The sequence below is a fragment of the Lampris incognitus genome, chromosome 10, assembly GCF_029633865.1.
Source record: "Lampris incognitus isolate fLamInc1 chromosome 10, fLamInc1.hap2, whole genome shotgun sequence".
Taxonomy (NCBI): Eukaryota; Metazoa; Chordata; class Actinopteri; order Lampriformes; family Lampridae; genus Lampris; species Lampris incognitus.
The window spans coordinates 9,682,646-9,706,956 of NC_079220.1; the positions used below are offsets into that span (position 1 = coordinate 9,682,646).

General features: G+C 47.8%; 1 protein-coding gene across 1 annotated transcript in view; it reads right to left on the reverse strand.

The window, feature by feature from the left end:
• The window catches only part of smurf2 (SMAD specific E3 ubiquitin protein ligase 2), a 74,760-nt gene that overhangs the window by 29,981 nt on the left and 20,468 nt on the right, over positions 1 to 24,311 (reverse strand). The window contains exons 2-4 of the mRNA XM_056287985.1: positions 16,083 to 16,121; positions 6,204 to 6,312; positions 112 to 245 (exon numbers count right to left, since the gene is read on the reverse strand). Of these exons, the coding sequence (XP_056143960.1) occupies positions 112 to 245; positions 6,204 to 6,312; positions 16,083 to 16,121 (282 nt within the window). The remainder of the gene's footprint in view (positions 1 to 111; positions 246 to 6,203; positions 6,313 to 16,082; positions 16,122 to 24,311) is intronic.

Genomic DNA, 24,311 nt, shown 5'->3' on the forward strand with positions numbered 1-24,311 from the left:
ACCCTAAAATCCTTCGTTTCACCAGCTAATGAGACATCTACTTTAAGGCTCACACACACCAATCGATGGACCAAAAAAAAAAAAGACCCAATGAGTCACGATGGTACTTACAGCCCGTGTCTTTCAGGCGGTTGATAGCGTTGGACAGAAGGCGGACACAGCCCAAGAACCCGGCTCCTTGCTTCTTGTGGATCTTCTTGTGGTTCCACACACTGATTGTGATGGAGTCTGACTTGCCAATGTATCTGAGGGGAAGACGAGCGAGAGGACAGAGAATTGGTGAAAACAGCAACGACAGACTCTCACAACACCGCAATGTAAATAACTGCACAAGCTTTCAATGAAACTGCTCAGTGTCTGCCGTTATCGCGCCATAAAACAATTTACGGAGGGATGAACCTATAGCGAGTCGACCCTTTGTGACAGATGGGACCCTCTAGGTTTTGACACAGCCTCCAAACAAGCCTGTAGCCATTACTGTGCTGCTCTGAAGAGCCTCTCTCCCCGCCTACAAACCGCCTCTGCCAGGATGCCCCCATAAAAGAACGGCGAAACCACGCGGTCGCCACAGACACCGTCCCTAAGATGACGCGGTAGGAGGAAGAGGAGGGAGGAAGGTGTCTGGCAGGGATTTTCCAGCCGGTGTCTGTGAATGTGCAACTCTGACCCTGAGCGTCTGGGTATGAGACAGAGGAACACAAGCAGACTCTGATTCCTGTGAAACATTAATCATCTTCACGGCAGCCCTTGCCACATATCACATCCAGGGAAACATGGGGGGGGGCTCTCAGAGGCGGTGAGGGAGAGGTAAGAAAGAAGATACAGGGAAAGGGAGAGGCTGTGAATGAGTGGAAGGACATTAAGTTATACTTATAGACATGGCCTATGTTTACATGAGCAGCAACACAACAACACAACAACCGTGTTGGATCTTTGTGGTCATTTCTTTTCAGAGGGCCCGTCGTGCTGCAAAAAGGGTCAAGGCCTTTGTGCTAAAACGCTACGTTAGCGAGCTAGTGGTTATCTGGCTTTCACAACCAACGCCAACCACGCAAGCAAGGCACTGCAGGCAAACGAAAGAAGGAAAAAAAAATTCCCTCAATTCGACAAGATAAACTAAGCTAACCATTTGAAATTCAGAAAGTAAAAGGTCTTCAGGGCAAAGTTGGGGGGGGGGTTCCTCTGTCCTCTGGCACATAGTGGTAAAAGTAAAGTGACACGTTCAACCAACAATCACTGAAGGCAAGATTACATGAAAAGTGAAATATTAAAAAGGAAATGTTCTTCCTATTGTGCAAGTCAAGGATTTTATCATGTTATTCATGTGTGTGCAGTCTGTAGGTGATGGAAGATGGGAGTGAGAGAAGGATTGATCGGACAGAGATACAGACACAGAGGCATAACAAAAAAAGCCATAATATTTGCCCCTGAATCTCTATCCTGTCTCCTATGGTGGATTCTCTCTCCTGTCCTTTTCCTCTGTCAGGCGGGATGGGTGTGGGTGTGTGTGTGTGTGTGTTAAACTCACACCATGTGAACCTGTCGTGGCACATCTGTTCGGGTGGGCTTCCTCCTTCAGTGTAAAACTAATCATCCATACAGTTTGCAAGACTGCATCCCACCGTAATTATCATGCTGCTTACTGAAAGGGATGTGAAACAATAGGGCTGTGAGTAAGACGTCTGGACATTTTGAGTCGATGCCAAATGCCTGTCTGGGGTGCGATCTGAGAGAGCTGCTATGCACACTGCAACGCTGGACAGACGTGTGAGTGTATGTGTGTGTGTGTGTGTGTGTGTGTGTGGGAGATATTACAATCAAACCCCACTCATCTGAATTTTTCTCAGTACAAGCACAGACAGACACACATACACAATTATATGTACATAGGCCAGGGCAAATAGAAACTTATGAAAAGGGAAAGGCAGCAGCTTGGAAAAACCAGATATGCTTTTGGAGTGCCGTCTTTCATTTGGCAGACCGTACTCGTGCAAGATGCATTGGTGTCTGTGACAATGCAAGCATGCATGCACACACAGCCACTCATACACCGATCAGCCAAAACATTAAAAACCACTGACAGGTAGGTGAATAACACTGATTATCTTGCTACAATGGCACCTGTCAAGGGGTGGGATATATTAGGCAGGAAGTCAACAGTCAGTTCTTGATGTTGATGTGTTGGAACCAGGAAAAATGGGCAAGCATAAGGATCTGAGTGACTCTGACAAGGGACAAATTGTGTTGGCTAGACCACTGGGTCAGAGCATCTCCAAAACAGCAGGTCTTGTGGGGTGTTTCTGGTACACAGTGGTCAGGACCTACCAAAAGCGGTTCAAGGAATGACAACCGGTGAACCGGCGACAGGGTCATGGGCGCCTAAGGGTCATCGATGCGCACAGGGAGCGAAGTCTAGTCCATCTGGTGTGAACCCACAGACGAGCCACTGCCGCTCAAATTGCTGAAAGAGTTCATGCTGGCTATAATAGACGGGTGTCAGAACACACAGTGCATTGCAGCTTGCAGCATATGGGGTTGGGTAGCTGCAGACCGGTCAGAGTGTCCATGCTGCCCCCCCGTCCACCGCCAAAAGCGCCTACAACGGGTATATGAGCATCAGAACTGGCCCGTGGAGCAATGCAAGAAGGTGGCCCGGTCTGATGAATCACATTTTCTTTTATATCATGTGGACGGCCAGGTGCGTGTGCGTCGTTTACCTGGGGAAGAGATGGCACCAGGATGCACTATGGGAAGAAGGCAAGCCAGCGGAGGCAGTGTGATGCTCTGGCTAGTGTTCCACTTGGAAACCTTGGGTCCTGGCATTCATGTGGATGTTACTTTGACACGTACCACCAACCTAAACATCACTGCAGACCAGGTACACCCCTTCATGACAACAGTATTCCCTGATGGCAGTGGCCTCCTTCAGCAGGATAATGCGCCCTGCCACACTGCAAAAATTGTTCAGGAATGGTTTGAGGAACAAGACAAAGAGTTCAAGGTGCTGTCTTGGCCTCCAAATTCCCCAGATCTCAATCCAATCGAGCATCAGTGGGATGAGCTGAAAAAACAAGTCCGATCCATAGAGGCCTCACCTCGCAACTTAGAGGACTTAAAGGATCTGCTGCTCACGTCTTGGTGCCAGATACCACAGGACACCTTCAGAGGTCTTGTGGAGTCCATGCCTCGAAGGGTCAGAGCTGTTTTGGCGGCACGAGGGAGACCTACACAATATTAGGCAGGTGGTTTTAATGTTTTGGCTGATCGTTACAAGCTTTGATGGAACGGTTTCACCTGCTGTTATAGTTTTTCTTTAAACTGGTCACTCAATCTTTAAGAGAGTCGTTTCTGATTTGGTCAGACTTCCATGAATTTTCCATAACTTTAATAAAATGATTATTTTCCATAATTTTCCAGCACCTGGAAATTGCATTTTTATATTTGTTGACTTTTCCAGGTTTTACATAATCATAAGAACCTTCCTTGTCAATCGACGGATCTTCAATCAGACCTAAGCAAATTGTAATCATTATCAATCATACAATGAATAGTAGTCCTCTTCAGGGCGTCCGGGTAGCGTAGCGGTCTATTCTGTTGCCTACCAACACGGGGATCACCGGTTCGAATCGCCGTGTTACCTCCGGCTTGGTCGGGCGTCCCTAGAGACACAATTGGCCATGTCCGCGGGTGGGAAGCCGGATGTGGGTATGGGTCCTGGTTGCTCCACTAGTGCCTCCTCTGGTCAGTCGGGGCACCTGTTCGGGGGGGGGGGGGCAGGGGGGAAATAGCGTGATCCTCCCTCGCGCTATACCCCCTGGTGAAACTCCTCACTGTCAGGTGAAAAGAAGCGGCTGGCAACTCCACATGTATGGAGCAGTGACCGGGACGACTCAGAAGAGTGGAGTAATTGGCCAAACACAATTGGGGAGAAAAGGAGGGGGGGAATTAATAAAAAAATAATAGTAGTCTCTTCATAATGACACTCGATTTCTAAATCCATGTTGTGAACGGCGGGTCCTTACACAAGGAAAGAATGGTTGCCACAGGATTGAAGAGCAGTCAACAGACAGAAATCTGTTGCAAGTATCCGGTATGCTATTGAAATGAATTGGTGCCTACAGGGTTTCAGTGCTTCTAGGATAGGGGGCTAATGAGTGCAAACACAAGACCGGGACACCTTTCATCACAGATGTTATGTTTAGTACTGCTGGTTGTGTGCCGCAACCTTCTCAGCAACAGGTAAGTCCCCAGATGAGCATTTATGGGAGACCGTCTAAAATCACTTTCACCAGTACCATAAAGTTGGAGAGGCTAAATGTTCACTCAAAGTCATTGTTTGTTTGAATTAGCATAAGGGACGAAGACCCCCCCTGAAAACTGTCCACTGGGAAGAGGGGCTGTACTGATTCTCTTTTATCAGAGCCACATACTGTAGTTCTCAACTGGCTGCGTGCTTCATAAAACTTGGAGCAGGCAAAATCAGGAGGGAGGAGAGGCCGGTTGCCAGCTAGACTGTGTCTGCTATCCTTGGCATGCCGGCCACATCCTGCAACAATGCTTGAGAGGTCAGAGTTCATGAGCCAGTCAGCTGTCCTGGACTGACCACTGTAACAAAGGGCCTGGGCAGGACACTCACGTTTAAACTGTTTCTATGTATGCCAACAGACAGACAGACAGACACACACACTCACATGAGTGCATACAACCAATGGAAACAAGGAGTCACTGCCAGCAGGTTTTAATGCAGTTGGCTGTATTCTGAACACCAGGCGTCGCAGATTCTATTTTAATAAGTGTGAGCCATTCTGCCCGACAGCTCACCAGCGAGGTCGCTCTCAGTCAATTAAGACCTTCCTCCTCCTGTCCCACACACCACCTGAGAGCCCCTCTGCTGGGGAGTCAACGCTGACATGCGCAAAAGGGGTGCACGGCGATATTTAACTTATCAGCAGACCAGACAAACTGGTGCAGTTTCCACATAAACACTGGTCAGCTCGGCTCACCGGCTCTCCGGAGAGATTTAGAGAGGAGAAAAAACTCCGGCGAGCCGCGGCGCTACATCCCTCCCCGCCATCAGTCTGAGCAGACTGGACACATTCTGTCTTTAAGGTGTGTTTGTGCCTCCTGTGAGACGCGACGAGAACAGCTAATTAAATGGCCATGTAGGGAGAGGGTCCCTGTATCCCGAGCAACCAAACAAACGCAGACATGCGCTTCCTCTTTCTGTTGGCTAGGCATGACGGCTGGATAAACACTGGGCAAATACTGGAAACTTTCACTCCCGTTCTCTCGCTCCATTTTTTCCAGGTTACTTTTCACAGGACAAGCAGTCAGTTGGAAAGGCAAACAAGAGTGAAAACAAGACATGCACGTGTTTCACTCAACGGGGGAAATACTATTGGAAATATCCCCCCCCCCACTTCTCCGTGCCTCAAGTGCAGCTCCAAGGGTCATTTTTAGACTGTATTTACTGGCGTTACAGGATTATGTCATTACTGCATTTCTAGAACAGTGATCGGGCAGATGTAAACAATGGTTACGGTCAGGTGTTCGGGACCTGTTCATGACAAAGGCCTATGTTACTCTCTGTGTGAACATAACTAAAATAAAAAACACTAACCACCTTAAAAATAGGCCTGGCGGGTTACCAGGGAGATAGATGTTTAGATAAGAGGCTAGACTAGAGGAAGGGATTCTCATAAATCCAGGGAGAAATCTGTTACTTTGACTTAAAACAGATACCAATGGGGGCATCCGGGTAGCGTGGCGGTCTATTCCGTTGCCTATCAACACGGGGATCACTAGTTCGAATCCCCGTGTTACCTCCGGCTTGGTCGGGCGTCCCTACAGACACAATTGGCCGTGTCCGCGGGTGGGAAGCCAGATGTGGGTATGTGTCCTTGTTGCTGCACTAGCGCCCCCTCTGGTCGGTCGGGGCGCCTGTTTGGGGGGGAGGGGGAACTAGGGGGGAATAGCATGATCCTGCCCCGCACTATGTCCCCCTGGCGAAACTCCTCACTGTCAGGTGAAAAGAAGCGGCTGGCGACTCCACATGTATCGGAGGAGGCATGTGGTAGTCTGCAGCCCTCCCCGAATCGGCAGAGTGGGTGGAGCAATGACCGGGACGGCTCGGAAGAGTGGGGCAATTGGCCAAGTACAGTTGGGGAGAATAAAGGGGGGGGTTGTCAGGTGAAGGGACTCACAGGTCGTAGTGTTGGTTCCATTTGGGGTCGAGTGTGTTCCTCACAGTGTCTGTCGAGTGGCATTGTCCTGAGCCGTCCACCACCACCTTGGCAAAGGGATCAGGAAGACCTGCAAAGTGGGACAAGTAGGGTAAAAAAACAAAAAACAAAACAAACGAAACAATGACAATGAATTCAGGCACACTGAACAAGGCCACACAGGCAGGAAACATTCTCAGGCAGACAATAAAGCATATCAGTCTATTGCAATGGAGATGGGAGGGGGGAAGGTGTCGTTTACTTCTGTTTTTTAATGAGAGAATCTTGTGGAGAACTGCCTTTTGATGAATGACAGAACGACAAGCTGTGAATGGCAACATCTGATAGCAGTATCAACTTGAGCTGTTGGGTGACAGGTGGAGATGAGCTCCAGTGAAATTGATGCCTCGATCATTCTGGAAATCCAACATGGTTTCCACTACAGGGCAGAGCAGGGCTACGTAGGGCTTACTCATTATTCCTGTCATTCAGTTTTTCTGATGGCAGCGTTTTTATGGTTTTGAGTAAATATCATCTTGGCGACATGTTGCCAGCTGAGATACTCTGAAGGCTAGACTACGTACTCACACAGCATGTTAAATGCCTTGTTATAAACACGCCAAGTCGGCCGTGGCTACGGCCAAGCCCTATTTGACCCATATGTGGAAGAGCGGCTTCTGACAGGCGGGACCTGTTGGGTGAGATTCACCTGACTTCATACAATGTTGGTGTGGTGACGCCACGCATTTGAATGGCCACAAACATCATATCATGTGGACTCAACATGAACAGAGCAGCACGAGTCAAAAGCTATGTTTACATGGAGCCTAACACTCTGATTATAATCAGTTTAAAAGCCTAAACAGAATGAAAATGAATGAAAGCCACTTTATTTGACATTGTATTCTTACAACGAATTGTATTCTTATAATAAATGTGTTCTCTGCATTTAATCCATCCTATTGTATAGCAGCAGTGGGCAGCTGTAGCGCTCGGGGACCAACTCCAGCTCATCTTTCCATTGCCTTGGTCAGGGTCACAGGCAGGAGTATTAACCCTAACATGCATGTTTTTTTGATGGTGGAAGGAAACCAGAGCACCCGGAGGAAACCCACGCAGACACGGGGAGAACATGCAAACGCCACACAGAAAGGACTCGGGACGGCCTGGGGTTCGAACCCAGGACCTTCTTGCTGTGAGGCAACAGTGCCTACCACTGGGCCACCGTGCCGCCATATATCCATCCACCCATTATCCAAACCGCTTATCCTGCTCTCAGGGTCACGGGGATGCTGGAGCCGCCAGTCACTGGGCAGCAGGTGGGGTTTCCTCCGGGTGCTCCGGTTTCCTCCTACAGTCCAAAGACATGTAGGTCAGGTGAATCGGCTGTACTAAATTGTCCCTAAGTGTGAATGTGTGTGTGTGTGTTGGCCCTGTGATGGGCTGGTGGCCTGTCCAGGGTGCCACCATATATATGCTCTATATAAACACCTCAATCAGAATAAACAGGCCAAACTGACTGAAATTACAAGGGGCAGCATGGCTCAGGAGGTAGAGCGGGTCGTCTAGTAATAAGAAGGTTCCTGGTTCGATCCCCGGCTCGTCCAGAGAGCATGTCGAAGTGTCCTTGAGCAAGACACTGAACCTTTAACTGCTTCTGATGAGCAGGCTGGTGCCTTGCATGGAACCCTCCACCATCAGTGTATGAATGTGGGTGATGGGTGAATGTGATGCATACATTGTAAAGCACTTTGAGTGGTCAGCAGTCTAGAAAAGTGCGATATAAATGCACCATTCCTGGCTTTGCTCACGATCGCTGATCCCTCCATTTGTACCGCTAACGGATTCTGCTGCTAGCTAGCACCGGCTTGTTTTCAGGCAAAGTAGCTAGCAAGTGCTCTAAGACAGAGACTTTCGCCGGGTCGTATCTCTCCAAAGACACCGGGATTTTCTTGCCTGTGTTCGCAGTTGTCTGCCACTTTGAGAGACTGACATCCTTCTCCCTCACAAAAGTCAGACTGTATGTGGATCAGATGAATTTGCCCTGTGAAGACTGCCAGCTGCTCCAGAAGGCAAACAGAAAGACTTAAAGAATTGAACATTATTGGATGCTAGGTAGGAAAATAAGAAATAACAACTTATTCAAACAAGTCCACAAAATGTCAGCTGTTCCGATGAAATGCATCAGACACGTAAACAACAGACCGTGTTAGATAACATCCCATGTAAACATCCATCCATCCATTATCCAAACCGCTTATCCTGCTCTCAGGGTCGCGGGGATACTGGAGCCTATCCCAGCAGTCACTGGGCGGCAGGCGGAGAGACACCCTGGACAGCCTGCCGCACACAGGGCCAACGCACACACACACACATTCATACCTAGGGACAATTTAGTACGGCCGAGTCACCTGACCTCCATGTCTTTGGACTGTGGGAGGAAACCAGAGCCCCCGGGGGAAACCCACGCAGACAAGGGGAGAACATGCAAACTCCACACTGAGGACGACCCCCAAGGTTGGACTGTTCGAACCCAGGACCTTCTTGCTGTGAGGCGACCGCGCTAACCACTGTGCCACCAAACCCCAAATCTTCAATTAGGGATGGGTACCGAAACCCAGTATTAAACAGGCACTGGTGCCAAATTATTAAAGACCATAGTATTATTGATAAGCTCCGACATTAATTGTTCTGCTACTGGTATTGGAGAACTTAAGAAAATAAATGTCCTATTGATCTAGACAACATGAGCGTTAGCTTGCATATTTTATCTCACCAACTCCGTTTGTAATTTGCAATAAAATGAAGACATCCGTCTATGAGACATTTTCGTTATTCCCAATCCAAAAAAGAGATCTCTCTGGGAGCCTGTGGTATGTGCGAAAACACACACACACACACACACACACACACACACACACACACACACTATTACTCTATTTATTTATTACTTTACTTAATTTGTTTTGTTTTGGGTTTTTTTTTCTTTAAAAAATAACAAAAAAGGCAGCCGGGTAGCATGGCGGTCTATTCCGCTGCCTACCAACACAGGGATTGCTGGTTCGAATCCCTGTGTTACCCCCAGCTTGGTTGGGCGTCCCCACAGACACAATTGGCCGTGTCTGTGGGTGGGAAGCCGGATGTGGGTATGTGTCCTGGTCGCTGCACTAGTGCCTCCTCTGGTTGGTCGGGGCGCCTGTTCGGGGGGTGGGGGGGATAGAGCGTGATCCTCCCACGCACTACGTCCCCCCGGCGAAACTCCTCACTGTCAGGTGAAAAGAAGCAGCCGGCGACTCCACATGTATCTGAGGAGGCATGTGGTAGTCTGCAGCCCTCCCCGGATCAACAGAGGGGGTGGAGCAGTGACCGGGATGGCTCGGCAGAGTGGGGCAATTGGCCGCATAAAATTAGGGGGGGGGGGGGGGAAATCAAAACACAAAAAGAACCGACGGTAAAAGTAGCAGATCAATAAGCAGCATGGGTGAGAGTAGTAGTACTGTTAAAATCTTATTACCCACCCCTCTTCAATCAGATGAAAAAAGGTGCATATGTAATAGCAGCTTAAGTGTGAGCAAAGCTGACAAGCTAACTGCAAAAAAGGGCCATCAGGCTAATTAACAATATAGGATTTCACGAACACACCAACACGCTGTTTTTAAAGCCACATGCCTTGAGCGATGTTCATGGATCTCGTAGAATTTAACGCAGCACAAATAATGTACAATGCAAAAAATTATTTACTACCAAAAAATGTTCTTCAACATAGAGGGGGTTTATAATTTGAGAGGCAAGTTTAGTTTAAAGAAACTCTGTTCATACAACTATGAAGCGTGTGTATCTCCATGTGTGGGGTGAATCTGTGGAATGGTTTCGATGTGGAACTCAAGCAAAGTACGAACATTATTCAGCTCAAGAAGATGCACAAAAAATTATTTTTAAGACTTACAGGGATGAGGAAGGGTAGTTTTATATTACCTACAGTGGGTGATATTTGGGTTGCACATAGAATTGGGGTAATTGTTCACAAATTGTATATATATATATATAAAGATGATGAGTTAATTGATGAGTAGTGTAGAAGGGGTAGGAATAAACGTGTATACTTCCTCCTACTCCTTTTCGAACAGGTAACATTTAATTTGTGTTGTTTATGACAATTTTTTATTGAGTTTATTGCACAGGTTTATTGTTCATATTATTTTTATTTTTTTTCTCATCTTGTATATATATATATTTTTTAAATTTATCTTACTATTTATTTATTTATTTACCCCCCCCCCCCCCCCCACACACACACATACACAATTTTTTCCTCAATTGTATCTGGCCAATTACCCCACTCTTCCGAGCCGTCCTGGTTGCTGCTCCAACCCCTCTACCGATCCGGGGAGGGCTGCAAACTACCACATGCCTCCTCCGATACATGCGGAGTCGCCAGCCACTTCTTTTCACCTGACAGTGAGGAGTTTCACCACAGGGACATAGCACGTGGGAGGATCATGCTACCCCCCCCCCCCAACATGTGTGTTTGTGTGTGTTTTTGCACATACCACAAGCTCCCAGAGAGATCTCTCTTTTGGATTGGGAATAATGAAAATGCATCATATACGGATGTCTTCATTTTATTGCAAACTACAAACGGAGTTGGCGAGATAAAATATGTAAGCTAACGCTCATGTTGTCTAAATAAATAGGACATTTAGTTTCTTAAGTTCTCCAATACCAGCAGCAGAACTGTTAATGTCAGAGCTTATCAATACTATGGTCTTACATAATTTAGCGCCAGTGCCTGTTTAATATCGGGTTTTGGTACACATCCCTGGTGTTTACATGTGCCGACACATTTCATCAGAACAGCTGTGTGACATGCGCTGTGTGACATTTTTTCGTGGACTTGTTTAAATAGGTTGTTATTTCTTATTTTCCTACCTAGCATCCAGTTGCCCCGACCAACCAGAGGAGGCGCTAGTGCAGCGACCCGGACACACACCCACATCCGACATCCCACCCCCCAGACATGGCCAATTGTGTCTGTAGGGACGCCAGACCAAGCTGGAGGTAACACGAGGATTCGAACTGGCGACCCCCGTGTTGGTAGGCTACGGAATAGACCACTACACTACCTGGATGACCTAATTAATATATTCATCATTCATTCATTATCCAAACCGCTTATCCTTACTCAGGGTGGCGGGGATGCTGGAGCCTATCCCAGCAGTCACTGGGCGGCAGGCAGGGAGACACCCTGGACAAGCCGCCAGTCCATCGCAGGGCCTAATTTATTATTTCTTTTCTTAATTGATCTTTACTATGTACTGTTCATTTTTCCCTCTTGTACCAACATACCAAGAAAGATTCCTTGTATGTTCTAGGCAATAAATCTGATTCCGATAATTATTCTTGTTTTTTTCTTTTTTACATGTTCGAAATAAAAATAATTCAAATCGAATCAGATACCTGCTTCTTTGACTTGAGCAGTGGTGTACCCTCCCTCCCCAGCTGAGTGTTTGCTCAGCTCCTGAGCACTGGAATGGGAGGAATGGGCATCACAGAAACCACCTGAGTGAGCGGCGGGACCTTTACAGGTTCACTCACCATGACAGCCCGACCCAAACATACCAAAACACTCACAACACCGTGGTCACCCGACTGAGCTAGTGTCTAAAAGGGTAAAAGGAACTGGCTGGCTTATTCTGAAAAAGGTGAAAAGGTTGTGTGATTTTCTATACACAAGCTGTCTTTATGCATGCTCGATAATTAATCCAGGTAAGAAAATCACAGAAAGTTGAATCAGTTCATTTAGACTCAATGTTTATTGAGAGAAATGTTTCATCACTCACCTAAGTGACCTCTTCAGTCTCAACTGACTGCAGGTATCCTCACTCTTATAAACAATACAGTGGCATAACATATAGGGGTTTTTGGATAGAGGTAGTACCTTTCGCAGCCTGGTAGCTGATCCTGCTCTGCAGGATAATAGGCGAACTGGCTCTCATCCATCTCCTAACTCTCATGTCTGGCTCCTAGGGCCATACCCTGGGCAACGGCTTCAGCTGGCTGGCTAAACGGCGTGAGGGGGTGGTGTCAACACTGCCATCACTAGGCAATAGGCTTCTCTCAGAAGTCACCGGCTAGGGCAGAAGAACTCTTTTAGGGTCTCCAAAGGAATTGAATCGAGTGCAACTGGACTTGGTATATATCCGTGAAGACGTTTTGCCTCTCATCCAAGAGGCTTCATCAGTCCGTGCCTTTCTGACTAGACCAAGCTAGTCTGACTGGCTGGTGATGAAGCTCAGATATTTATCCTCTTTGGAGTTGTTATCAGAGCTATTGATGTCCATGGCTCTTTGTGTTCCGATGTTAAGCCACGCCCGTCGTTACCAGACCTATTGATGTGCATGGCTCTTTGTGATCCGATGTTAAGAGCGACGGTCGTTGGGGGTGTTAGTTTCAACTTCGTTAGTGCTCCATTCAGTGGTCATGAGTCGTTGGAGCCATTAGTGACCGACTGTTGTTCTTGGAGGCTAAGCTTCTTGAGTCTCCTGGGTAAAGATGAAAGGACGGCATTGTAAGTGGGAGATAGGTGGTGTCGCAGACCTCCTCCTTTGTTGAGGGATGTTTTTTCCAGTTTCGCATAGATGGCTTCCTTCACCCCTCTTTCAAACCATCTATCTTCCCTGTCCAAAATGTGTAAGTTGCTGTCCTCGAAGGAGTGTGTCTTCTCCTTAAGGTGTAGATAAACTGCTGAGTCTTGTCCTGAGGTGTTTGGCCATCTGTTTGTGTAGTGGTTGTTTGGTTTCCCCTATGTATAGGTCAGAGCAATCCTCATTGCATTGTACAGCATACACCAGATTGCTTTTTTGGGTGTGTGGTACACTGTCTTTGGGATGAACCAGTCTTTGTCGGAGTGTGTTGCTGGGTTTGAAGTATACCGGGATGCGATGTTTGTTAAAAATTCTCCTGAGTTTCTCGGAAACCCCAGAAACATACGGGATGACTATGTTATTCCTTCTGTTCCTTTTCTCCTCATCGCTCACCCGGTTGGTCTTTTTGGAACGTGTTGCAGTTTTCACAAAGGTCCAACTGGGGTAGCCACAGGTTTTTAAAGCTCCCTTCAGGCGTTTGTGTTCTTCCCGTTGGGCCTGAGTGCTGCTGGGCACATTGTCAGCTCTGTGTTGCAGAGTTCTGATGACGCCCAGTTTGTGTTCCAGAGGGTGGTGTGAGTCGAAAAGTAGATATTGGTCTGTGTGTGTAGGTTTCCTGTAAACCCCAATGTGGAGGCTCCTGTCTTCCCCAATGTGGACGTCACAGTCCAAGAAGGGCAAACTGTTGTTCTTTATGTCTTCCCTTGTGAACTTTATGTTCTTGTCCACTGAGTTGATGTGTTTGGTAAATGCTTGCACCTCTTGCGTTTGGATTTTGACCCATGTGTCGTCCACATATCTGAACCAGTGGCTCGGAGATGTTCCTCTGAAGGAGTTCAGGGCCCTGTGTTCTACCTCTTCCATATATAAGTTGGCCACAATGGGAGATACTGGTGAGCCCATTGCACAGCCGTGTTTCTGTCTGTAAAACTGGCCCCTGAATTGGAAATATGTAGTGTTCAGGCAAAGGTCCAGTAGTTGGCAAATCTGGCCTGGGCTGAGGTTGGTCCTATCGTGGAGGGTGTCGTCCCGTAGCAAACGTTGCCTCACAGTTTCCAAAGCCTCCATGGTTGGGATGCAGGTGAATAATGAGGTCAGTTGTAGGATACTATGGTTTCATTCGGTTCCAGTTTTACGCCTTGGACCTTGTTCACAAAGTCAATGGAGTTTTGGATATGGTGAGGTGTTTTGCTCACTAAATGGGTCAAAATGTTGGCTATATGTTTGGCAATGTTGTACGTGACCGAGTTTATGCTGCTGACGATGGGCCTGAGGGGGGTTCCATCTTTATGGATCTTAGGGAGTCCATATATGAATGGAATGTTATCTTGTGGGTAGAGACGGTGGTATTGTATCCGATCAATGGTTCCTCCTTTCTGTAGTTTCTGTAGGTATTCTATTATTCTCCTCTTGTAACCACTAGTTGGATCGCGTCTCAGAGGTTCATAGGTGTCGGTGTCGCTGAGTAATGACGTGATCTTGGCGTGGTCAATATACCAAGGACTTCTACCAAATCCAGTTGCACTCGATTCAGTTCCTTTGGATAACCATGACCTGGATGAATGAGAACATTCACAGACATCTTTTAGGGTCAACAGCCAAGGCGTGGCTCGGGATGAGGAGTTCGGCTGTGGTCAACAGTCTGGAGAGGATTGGGCCCCGCCAAACTCTTTTTTCCAGAGACACACCACAATCGCCACTTCCAACAGCGGTGCCCCAACGACCCCTCGAGAGGTTACAGGATAGGTGAGGTGAGTGATTAACAAGGATGAGGATGTTTACATCCTTGATGGGGAGGAACGGTTGATTGAATGGGGAGTCAAAGAGGCCATCTATGTGACGAGGGAACGACCTTCCCCGAACCGAGAGGGGCCTAAGAGTACATCTGTCACCGTCTTACAATGGTGCGATTGCAAACATTCCCAAATCCTCTATGAATAGTATACATGGCCGTTGTAATGCTAGTTAATGCTCACAGTAATTTGCATATGAAACTGATTGTTGTTTCGGCTGATACGCTGCGGTATTGTTTATAAAGGTGGGGATACCTGCGGTCAGTTGAGAGGTCATTTATACCCTTTTTCCACTACATGGTACCGGCTCAACTGAACTTGCCCTTTTTTTTCGTTTTTCATTACTGGAAACTACCGGCATTTTGGTAACTGTTACCACTTTTCTGGTACCACCTTTGTCGAGGTTCCAAAAAGCGGGTACCAAACTCAATGCAGATCTCTGATTGGTCAGAGAACCGCGTCACTGCATCATTTCGCGTCATCAATGTGTGCATGGGATATCACCCGGCATTTTTAAATACTGAAGCGGTCAAAGCGGAGTTATAATGAAAGTACGTTTTGAAATTGGGGGAAAACCCCCCCCCCCCGAAAAAACAGAGAGCTGAAAATCCACGCCGTGGTCTGTCAATAAAGGAAAACGACACAGAAGTGAGTCAAGTCGAGTTGGTACCATGTTGTGGAAAAGGGGTATAAGATGAGTGATGAACCATTTCTCTCAAACCTTATGTCCAGATGAACTGATTCAACTTCCTGTGATTATACATAAGCTATTTTAGAAAAGCAACCATCGCACTTTACTTGAGACTGTGTTCCAAAGTCTAACTGATTGTACGTTAATGTCCCAATCACGTTTTATTTTTCAGGGGGGGAAACGGAAATATAAATCAATCAAACAATCAACCATAAGGCTATAGCATTTAACTGTCTGTTTTCACAAAAAGAATGAAGAGCGAGGGCAATCATTAATCACTAACCCCTGCATTTAATATTGATCTGACTTCTGATACGTCCTTCGACAGGGTATTCTCTACAGGAGAGAGGTAACGCAATTATAGATCTGGTTAGAAATGAGCTGAAATAATAATCCTCGGTTCACATTGATAATCTAACGAGGAAGTTACGGAAACAGCGCTCTCATTAACCTCCCCAAGGACATATGTGGTGATCCAATCATATTATCTCGACATGGCTTAATGAGTAGGCGAAGCTAGAAGCCGCTCATAGCCGGCACTTTCTTATCAGCCCAAAACTGACACATATTTCACAATTCTCACGTGGACCTCTTATCTCGCAATGTGTACTTCAAAGACCAGCAAGGCCCAAACTGAAACTTATGCAGATTCAACAAAACGCTCAGGGTGCCAAAAGCTACGGTGGTAAGGGGATGTGTTATAGAAGGGATTTTTGATTTAGGAGTTACTTACGGAAGAAGTCTTTCTTGACCAGGTTTTTGGCACACAGGACTGAAAAAAAAAGGAGAAAGAGCGCAAATGTTAGTTCAGTCATGTAGACAAAATGCACAAACAGCAAGGTTTTATGGTGACAATTCTGCAAGTGAGCACTTGAGTGCCAAATTCCAAACTCAAATTGCTTATAAACAAATTTTCCGTCTGAACCTGAAATTGGAGAGCATCTTTAAGAACAATGGACTTTCAAAACTGAACACTGCTGGTGCTGATATGGGAGATAATTTTGCACGATACACCTCTAACAGTCAAGAAGCCTAATGAGCTCATCAGCTGTCACTCTACTTGGGATGTAGTTGCAAAATAGCAAATCCTCACACAGTGACTCTGACGTGACCAAGCGAACATAAGCAATAAACAAGCAGTCTTCATTGCTGTCAGTAGCCTCGTCCACTTGTAAGGCGAAACGTTTGTCTTTCAGTTTTTCAATGAGCTGTTAGATGAGCTGTTCTTCAAGGTCATTTGAAATGTCGCATATACGTCTTGCAACTGTATCACTGGACAGAGGGACGGCCTTCAATTTTGCGGCACTTGTCTCATCATAGTTGGCACCAGATCTAAAGCCGTGGGAAGTATGAGCTCCTCTGCTATTGCGTGTCGTTTCTTGCACTAGGCAATCCTGTATGCAAATTTGTATGATGCCGTTAGTGCTGCTGTTGTTCACTGATGCAGCTTTTACAAAGCAATGTTCCTGCGGACAGTATGCACCACGTTTTCTCTGAAAGAACTCGAGTGGCTTATTGGCATGACTGTGGTGTAAAGTCTCTTAAGTGTCTTCTTAATTTGTTTGGTCTCACACGATCAGCTGCCAGAGTTTTCAGACATAAAATAAACACACTGGTCTCTTATCTCTCAACACATTCACTGTGAACCTAAGAGCAAGATAGGCTTCATCTTATTTTCTGAACTTGGTTTTTGGCTGATTACTGTCAGCTAAGCACTTCGTCTTGTTTGCCTCGGCAGCATCGCCTGTCTTCCTTTTCGTCCCTGTCAAATATCTCTCCATTCTGTGAACCTACAGACTCTCCGTCTCATGAAAGCACGTTTCATTGATTGTTCCGCCGCGAAAAAGATTCCGACGTCAAAACAGTAGTTCCGCACAACCACCCCCCCCCCCGGCCATGCCTCTGTGCCCTCCAGGGGGGGCGCGCCACACACGTTGAGAAACGCTGGGTTACAGTTACAGCCACATTGGATCAGGCAAATTGAAATATAGCCCAGCCTTAGCTTACTTCTGTAGTAAAAGGTCTACGTTTCCCCTCAGCCTATGAAATACAGCTGTTAGATGAGGTGAATTTGAAGGGGGGGGGATTTTTATTCAATCAAATCTTACTTTATTCAGACACAAAGGTAGGTCCATGTTAAAGACAACAACGAAGAAATACAACACAAGAACACAAAAATATAACTAAAAACAGCAGTTCACAGGTCCACAATGATTAAAAGCTATACAGACATTTGTTCCGATGTTTCCAGAAGCAAGAGGAGTACCTGGTGTCACTTTGTGTAGGCTCAGTTAACAGCATTATAAATACATTCTTAGAATCAATTAATCAACTCATAAATTTGTACATAAAATCCCTCAACACATGAAAAAATAGATTTAACAATTCCTCAAGTCACACAACACACCTAACCATAAAGCCGATTAGTTAATGTCACAATGGGCAAAATATGGGATTTTATTTCCCCATTTTTGAAAGCACATCGCAAGGTCTACCATCTTTCTCACCAATCAGGGTAAAGCTTAAGTCATGAACCATTTGATCCCTTACTTGTACTAGCCTTAGTTTTATTCAGAGAAGAGCAGACCGGTCTGAAGATGACAGCTGCAGTGTGACAGCCATCAAGCTGCTATGTGCGCCCACTTCACACCCTTCATCGACAGAATCTGTCTCGTGTCTGGCCAGCCCCAGGGTAGGAAGTCTGCTTCTTCTCTCCCTTGCTTTGTCGCTGCTGGCCAGTCTGAAGCTCAATTAATGTCTAAATGTTGATGCATTTGCGAGCACAGATGAAGCATTGACACCGACGTGCCCATAAATGTCTGCTGACATACTTGAACAAAGTGCTTGCGAGTGCCGTAAACAAAAGGTAAAAATAAAAAAATGTCAGGTACGTGTCCACTTTGTGTCTTTCTGTGCTATGTTGGGTTGTTCCTGCTTTCACCCTGTGCTGCGTTTGTGTATAATGTGTGGGCTCATTTGTCCACGCCACCGTTTTGATTTTGTATGAAGTCACACTAGCAGGCAGCCTCCCCCGACACACCAATTGGCATTAGTTGTGCGTGTAGTTCCGCGGACAAGGTTATCGTACCTTGGTGATTCTGGAGGTGTTACACCGCTGTGACACCGCAAGCCACGGTCGCTCAGAAACCCAGAGGTGTTTAGGTGCGCCTAAGTCCAGACCATAACGCTCTCACGTGCAGGTGGGAGTCCTCAGCTAACACATATAGACAAAGGCACACCCATAGGGGCAGACTGTGGTTTAAAAGCTATATGCTCTGTAGCCGTGGCTTCTACACAATTGCCACCCCTCCATTCCAGGCAACCCCCCCCCCTACACACACACACCTCTTATTCTTTGCTTACACTACATGGGAAGTACCACCAGCCTTCTGCATCAATTCAAGTCTGAGCAGAGACCCCCCCCCGCCCCCGTTACCTGGTGAGAGCGGGGAAACGTGGCGGGGGTGGGTGCCTGGCTGTCTTAAATCAAAACGCAGCAGTGCCAAATGCATACATGTGGTGTTTACAGATACACAGGGCACATGGAAACACACAGGAGTGAGGGCTTGACAGAAAACGCCTATCAGGCGAGGAGGGGGAGGTTAAAAAAGGCAACTAAACTGGATCCACGCCCTCTTGGGGGGGTTGGGTGGGATGGGGGCGGGCGGGCGGGCGGGAAGGGAGAACATGCTCGACAGACGAGGAAGAATTTCTTTCCGCAAACATCCCTGGGAATGTGTTACGTTCCAGTGAAACCCACCTCATTACTCAAACATCTGGTATGCATCTTAGTCTCTCTCACACACGAAACGCACACACGCGCGCACGCGCAAACACACCCGTGTGCACACACACACACGCACACATGCACGTACACATGCCCCTGAGAGACTCTTCAACACCTCATTCTCCACTCCAACTCCAGTGATCTAATTAATTATTAACAGACTGAGTGCAGCGTCTGTGTCTGTGTGTGTGGTGCCGCAAGGGAGGCTGAGCAGACTGGTGGATGGCGGAGGGAAGAACAGGTGACAGCATTCTTAGTGTTTCTGCGAGGCTTTACGCTCCTAGGCAGAACATGGAGGTGGCCTTTCTAGGCATCGGCGCCGGAAACCCGAACAGAAGTTTGATGGGAGTTTTTTTTGGGGGGGGGGGAATGACCAATACACCTACCGTGAACCATGTGCCCCCAATCCGGTAGACCTGATTAAACCTCCTTGATGGTCTCAATGTCATTAAACCCAAATGAGGTTCGCAGTATACGGCTGACCGTTGGCTGCATGACTGGGTACCAACACTGGGACAAAATCCACACCCTGAATCCAAACTGGATGAAAACAGAACAATAGAGGAGAAATAAGAACAGTGGGTAAGACGAGCGTCTCTCGGTCTGGCTGAGGTACGGCGATGACATGGTGAGCACAGTGGCGAACCTAGCCATGCCTGTGTAACGGCCCTTCGGACTGGAGGAAAACCTGCATGGCCCTCCTGTGAGTTCATATACAAACCGCAGGGAGCCGCAACAGCAGGAAGCCGACACTACAATTAAGCCTATATGGGCTCCATATGAAAATATACAAGGGGCCGAATTACAGCTGAAAACAGCAAATGGGAAGAAACCACCGGAATGGTAGAGGCGGGGAGACAATGGCGGCACAGAGGCCAATCAGGAGTGGAAGACCACAGAGCACGGGGGAGTGTAGTGCAAAAGCAGCAATCAGGGTCCGGTGGAATCCAACCATCAGAACAAGGTTGTGATCACAGGCTGCCAAAACTACCAGACATACAATAGTCTGCTGCTTATCTCTCACATGCAACATAAACAGCCACAGTGAAACGTGACGGGGACTTGCACAGACCCATCGGCTGGGTTTCATTTTGCAGATGTCTGGTTTCACATGGATTAGAGCGCAAGGGTCGATTGTTCACCTGTTCTCTTTTTATTATTATCTAAAGATAAAACTGTGTTCAGACCACAATACTGTCTGATAATTACATTCTGAGGAGACGGGGCTGTACATTAACTTTTTTTTTTTTTTTTTTGCCATTAGCACTGGTGCTACAGAGGCTTATAGTTTTGTAGCACAAAAATTGTAGCACGGGTATAATACGTCTGTTACCATCTCTAAAAACAACCACAAGGGGTGTCCGGGTAGCATAGCGGTCTATTCTGTTGCCTACCAACACGGGGCTGGCCAGTTCAAATCCCTGTGTTACCCTCCAGCTTGGTCAGGCGTCCCTACAGACACAATTGGCCGTGTCTGCGGGTGGGAAGCCGGATGTGGGTATGCGTCCCGGTTGCTGCACTAGCGCCTCCTCTGGTCAGTCGGAGCACCTGTTCAGGGGGGAGGGGGAACTGGGGGGGGAATAGCATGATCCTCCCACGCACTACGCCCCCCTGGTGAAACACCTCACTGTCAGGTGAAAAGAAGCGGCTGGTGGCTCCACATGCATCGGAGGAGGCATGTGGTAATCTGCAGTCCCCCCCCCCCGCCCCCCGGACCGGCAGGGGGGGTGGAGCAGCAACCATGTGATCAAACATCCGTGTGACAAAAGAGTTCGCTCTTATTGGCTAACCCTAACCTATCAGAGGGCTGAGTCCCCGCAGCGTGGTTGGAAAAAAAAAATCTCTCGCCTCCTGGCCCTCTCAGATAGAAGAGCACATCCATTTGGCTGCTACCTGGCTAGCAAGGCTTTCCACAAGGATATGGAGTAGCCAGTAGTGGGAAAGGGGGGGGGGTCCAGGGGCATGCCCCCCCCATAGAAAAATTTTGGCAGTAAAAGCCCAAATTTGGTGGCCTTCGTCACATTCTAAGGCCACTTTTCCACATATACACTACTGTACATTTTAAACTGTAAAATTACAGTGTGAGGTTGAGACAGCCTACATGTTCCTCATATGACATAGGCATGTTGCTATGGCAACGCTGCCTGTTTTAGAGTGTTTGCAATACGTCTTTGAGATGCTGCTGCTGTAAAAAAGCACAATGTAAATTAAGATAACGCATTCAGGGTGTCTGGGTAGCGTAGCAGTCTATTCCATTGCCTACCAACACGGGGATCGCCGGTTCGAATCCCCATGTTACCTCCGGCTTGGTTGGGCATCCCTACAGACGCAATTGGCCATGTCTGCGGGTGGGAAGTCGGCTGTAGGTAAAAGTATGTGTCCTGGTTGCTGCACTAGCGCCTCCTCTGGTCGGTTGGGGCGCCTGTTCGAGGGGAGGGGGGGGACAGCACGATCCTCCCACGCGCTACGTCTCCCTGGCGAAATGCCTCACTGTCAGGTGAAAAGAAGCGGCTGGCAATTCAAATGTATCGCAGGAGGCATGTGGTAGTCTGCAGCCCTCCCCGGATCGGCGGAGGGGGTGGAGGAGCAACCAGGACGGCTCGGAGGATTGGGGTAATTGGGACAGGCACAATTGGGGAGAAAAAGGGGGGGGGGTAGCCTGCCTAATGAGGATGTCCCCCGTCTGTGCAATCAATGCAATTCTTAACGGGTCTTTTACCATTCATTATTTTGCTAATATTTGTCAAACACTGAAGACGACTGACTGAGCACGTTCACACTCATTCGTACAGAGCACGTGGCGGCAGGACTGACGCAGACGAGCATGCTCCTCTGTCGTTATGCTCGCATTGTTTTGGAGCGGCGGCTAGTGGTTGAAAATGTACAACTTGTTACTCAAAACCATTTTATCTGAATCAAAAAAGTAGCTGGCTGGACTTGAATGAATAGTTGGCAGTTTGGCCGGCAGTTTGGCCGGCAGCTGGCGCGGCCTGATTTCCTCCAATGGGCTGCCTTCTGTGCCGATAGGGATCAAGTCTTCAGCAGCGGAGACATGGCGGCTGCTGCAGGTAGTGCTCTTACTGCAGTTTTGTGCCGAAAATCCACGCTCACACTGAGCGGAGGACTCCCTAGGACAGGGATAGGCAACGTGGTCCAGAAAGTTCCGGTGAGGGGGCAGGTCTTTGTTCCAACCAAGCAGTTGCACACCTGATTCTATTAGCCAACAAATAGTCTTTGCTAAGGACCCTGATTTGTAGACTCGGGTGTGTAACTCCTTGGTTGGAACAAAGACCTGCATCCACACCGGACCTTTCTGGACCACGTTGCCTATCCCTGCCCTAGGAATTGGGTGTTGGATGTATGGAGTCTACGCAGCTGGGGACATGATTTTTTTAATCGCACAACAGACTACAACTACCAAGTAGAATAGCGATGCGCCATCAGTTCACCTCACACACAAACAAGTATACAAACCCTCACGTCACACAAAAACGCAGCTGTCTCACACATGCACACACGCAAAACCATCGCACGGGTGCCACGGTGGTAATTCATTCATCGCACCGAACGATTTTTTTTGTAGCACACCCGACACAAGTATCAGTTGTTGAGATGACCAGCGCAGCAAGACAACTTGTGAGCCATTGGATGCCCAGAACGTGGAAACTGGGTCGTTGTACCATGTCAGTCCGCCCCCCCCCCCCCGTTTTTCTCCCCAATTGTACTTGGCCAACTACCCCACTCTTCCAAGCTGTCCCGGTCACTGCTCCAACCCCTCTAACGATCCAGGGAGGGCTGCAGACTACCACATGCCTCCTCTGATACATGTAGAGTCGCCAGCCGCTTCCTTTCACCTGACAGTGAGGAGTTTCACCAGGGGGACGTCGCGTGTGGGAGGATCACGCTATTCCCTCCAGTTCTCCCTGCCCCCTGAACAGGCGCCCTGACCGACCAGAGGAGGCGCTAGTGCAGCGACCAGGACACATACCCGCATCCGGCTTTCCACCCGCAGACATGGCCAATTGTGTCTGTAGGGACGCCCGACCAAGCTGGAGGTAACACGGGGATTCGAACCAGCGATCCCCGTATTGGTAGGCAACGGAATAGACCGCTATGCTATCTGGACACCCGTACTATGTCAGTTGGATTTGGTTCTGATGGACAAACACATGAATCCAAGTATGTATGTATGCATACAGGCATGTATGTGTGTGTGCACATGCACACACACACACACACGAAACTAACTTGCCAGACGACAAGATGGTGTGATCTGCCCTCCCACAGGGCAGTCTGAGTGGTGTAAAAGGGAAATCTAACCTCTTAAAAGGAAGTGGTTCATTTGGGGGTGGGTGGGGGTGGAGTCGGCTGAAAAGCACTGGCCGTGTTTTAGGCGGTTGTACGTGTTATTTTTGTGGCACGCTGCACAGAAAATCTAATAAAATGTTCACCTCACTGCTGGCAAACACAGCGCCAACCGTTTCCAGTGACCGGCCAGCACACATCACCCATTCAATCTTCTAAGTGGCTTGTCCATTCAGTTGTGTGGGAGAGGGGTCATTCTTTTAAGGAATTACACCCGTCACCCAGTGACCAGACAAATATGGAGCCTGAGTTATAGAATGGGGAGACATTGACAAAAAATGTTCAGAAACGAAAAAGAAACAGGACGATGACTGTTGAGAAGCAATAACCTACATTGAATCTCAGCTGAGCTTGTTTAACAGACATACAGTATTTGCGCCTCAATGTGCACACACAGACAGGCTCGTAGCATACCATAAAAAGAGAAATCATCCTCGCGGTCATTTGATCAGACAGCGACTTGGCGGTTTGATGTTGGCGAGTTCTGAGAGGCCCCGGACTTCTCAGATCTCCACCATGAAGGGTGGCTGGGTTTTGGGGGACCCTTGGTTAGTGTTTGCCGTGTCGCTCTCTGTGATGCGGAGCTGGCCTCATTTGGGTTTGGCAGACTGTCTCTCTGGGGGGGGGGGGGGGGGGGTTCGGCTTCCTGCATTCTGACAGATCTGACTCTGGCGTGTGCTTGAATCTGAATTTCTAATACACACCTCCAACTCTCAGAAGTCTCCTTAATGATGGCGTTTTAATTTTAACCAAGACGCTCCGAATTCACCAAGCATCTCCTAAAAAAAGGAGAGTAGAGAAGGGTGCTGC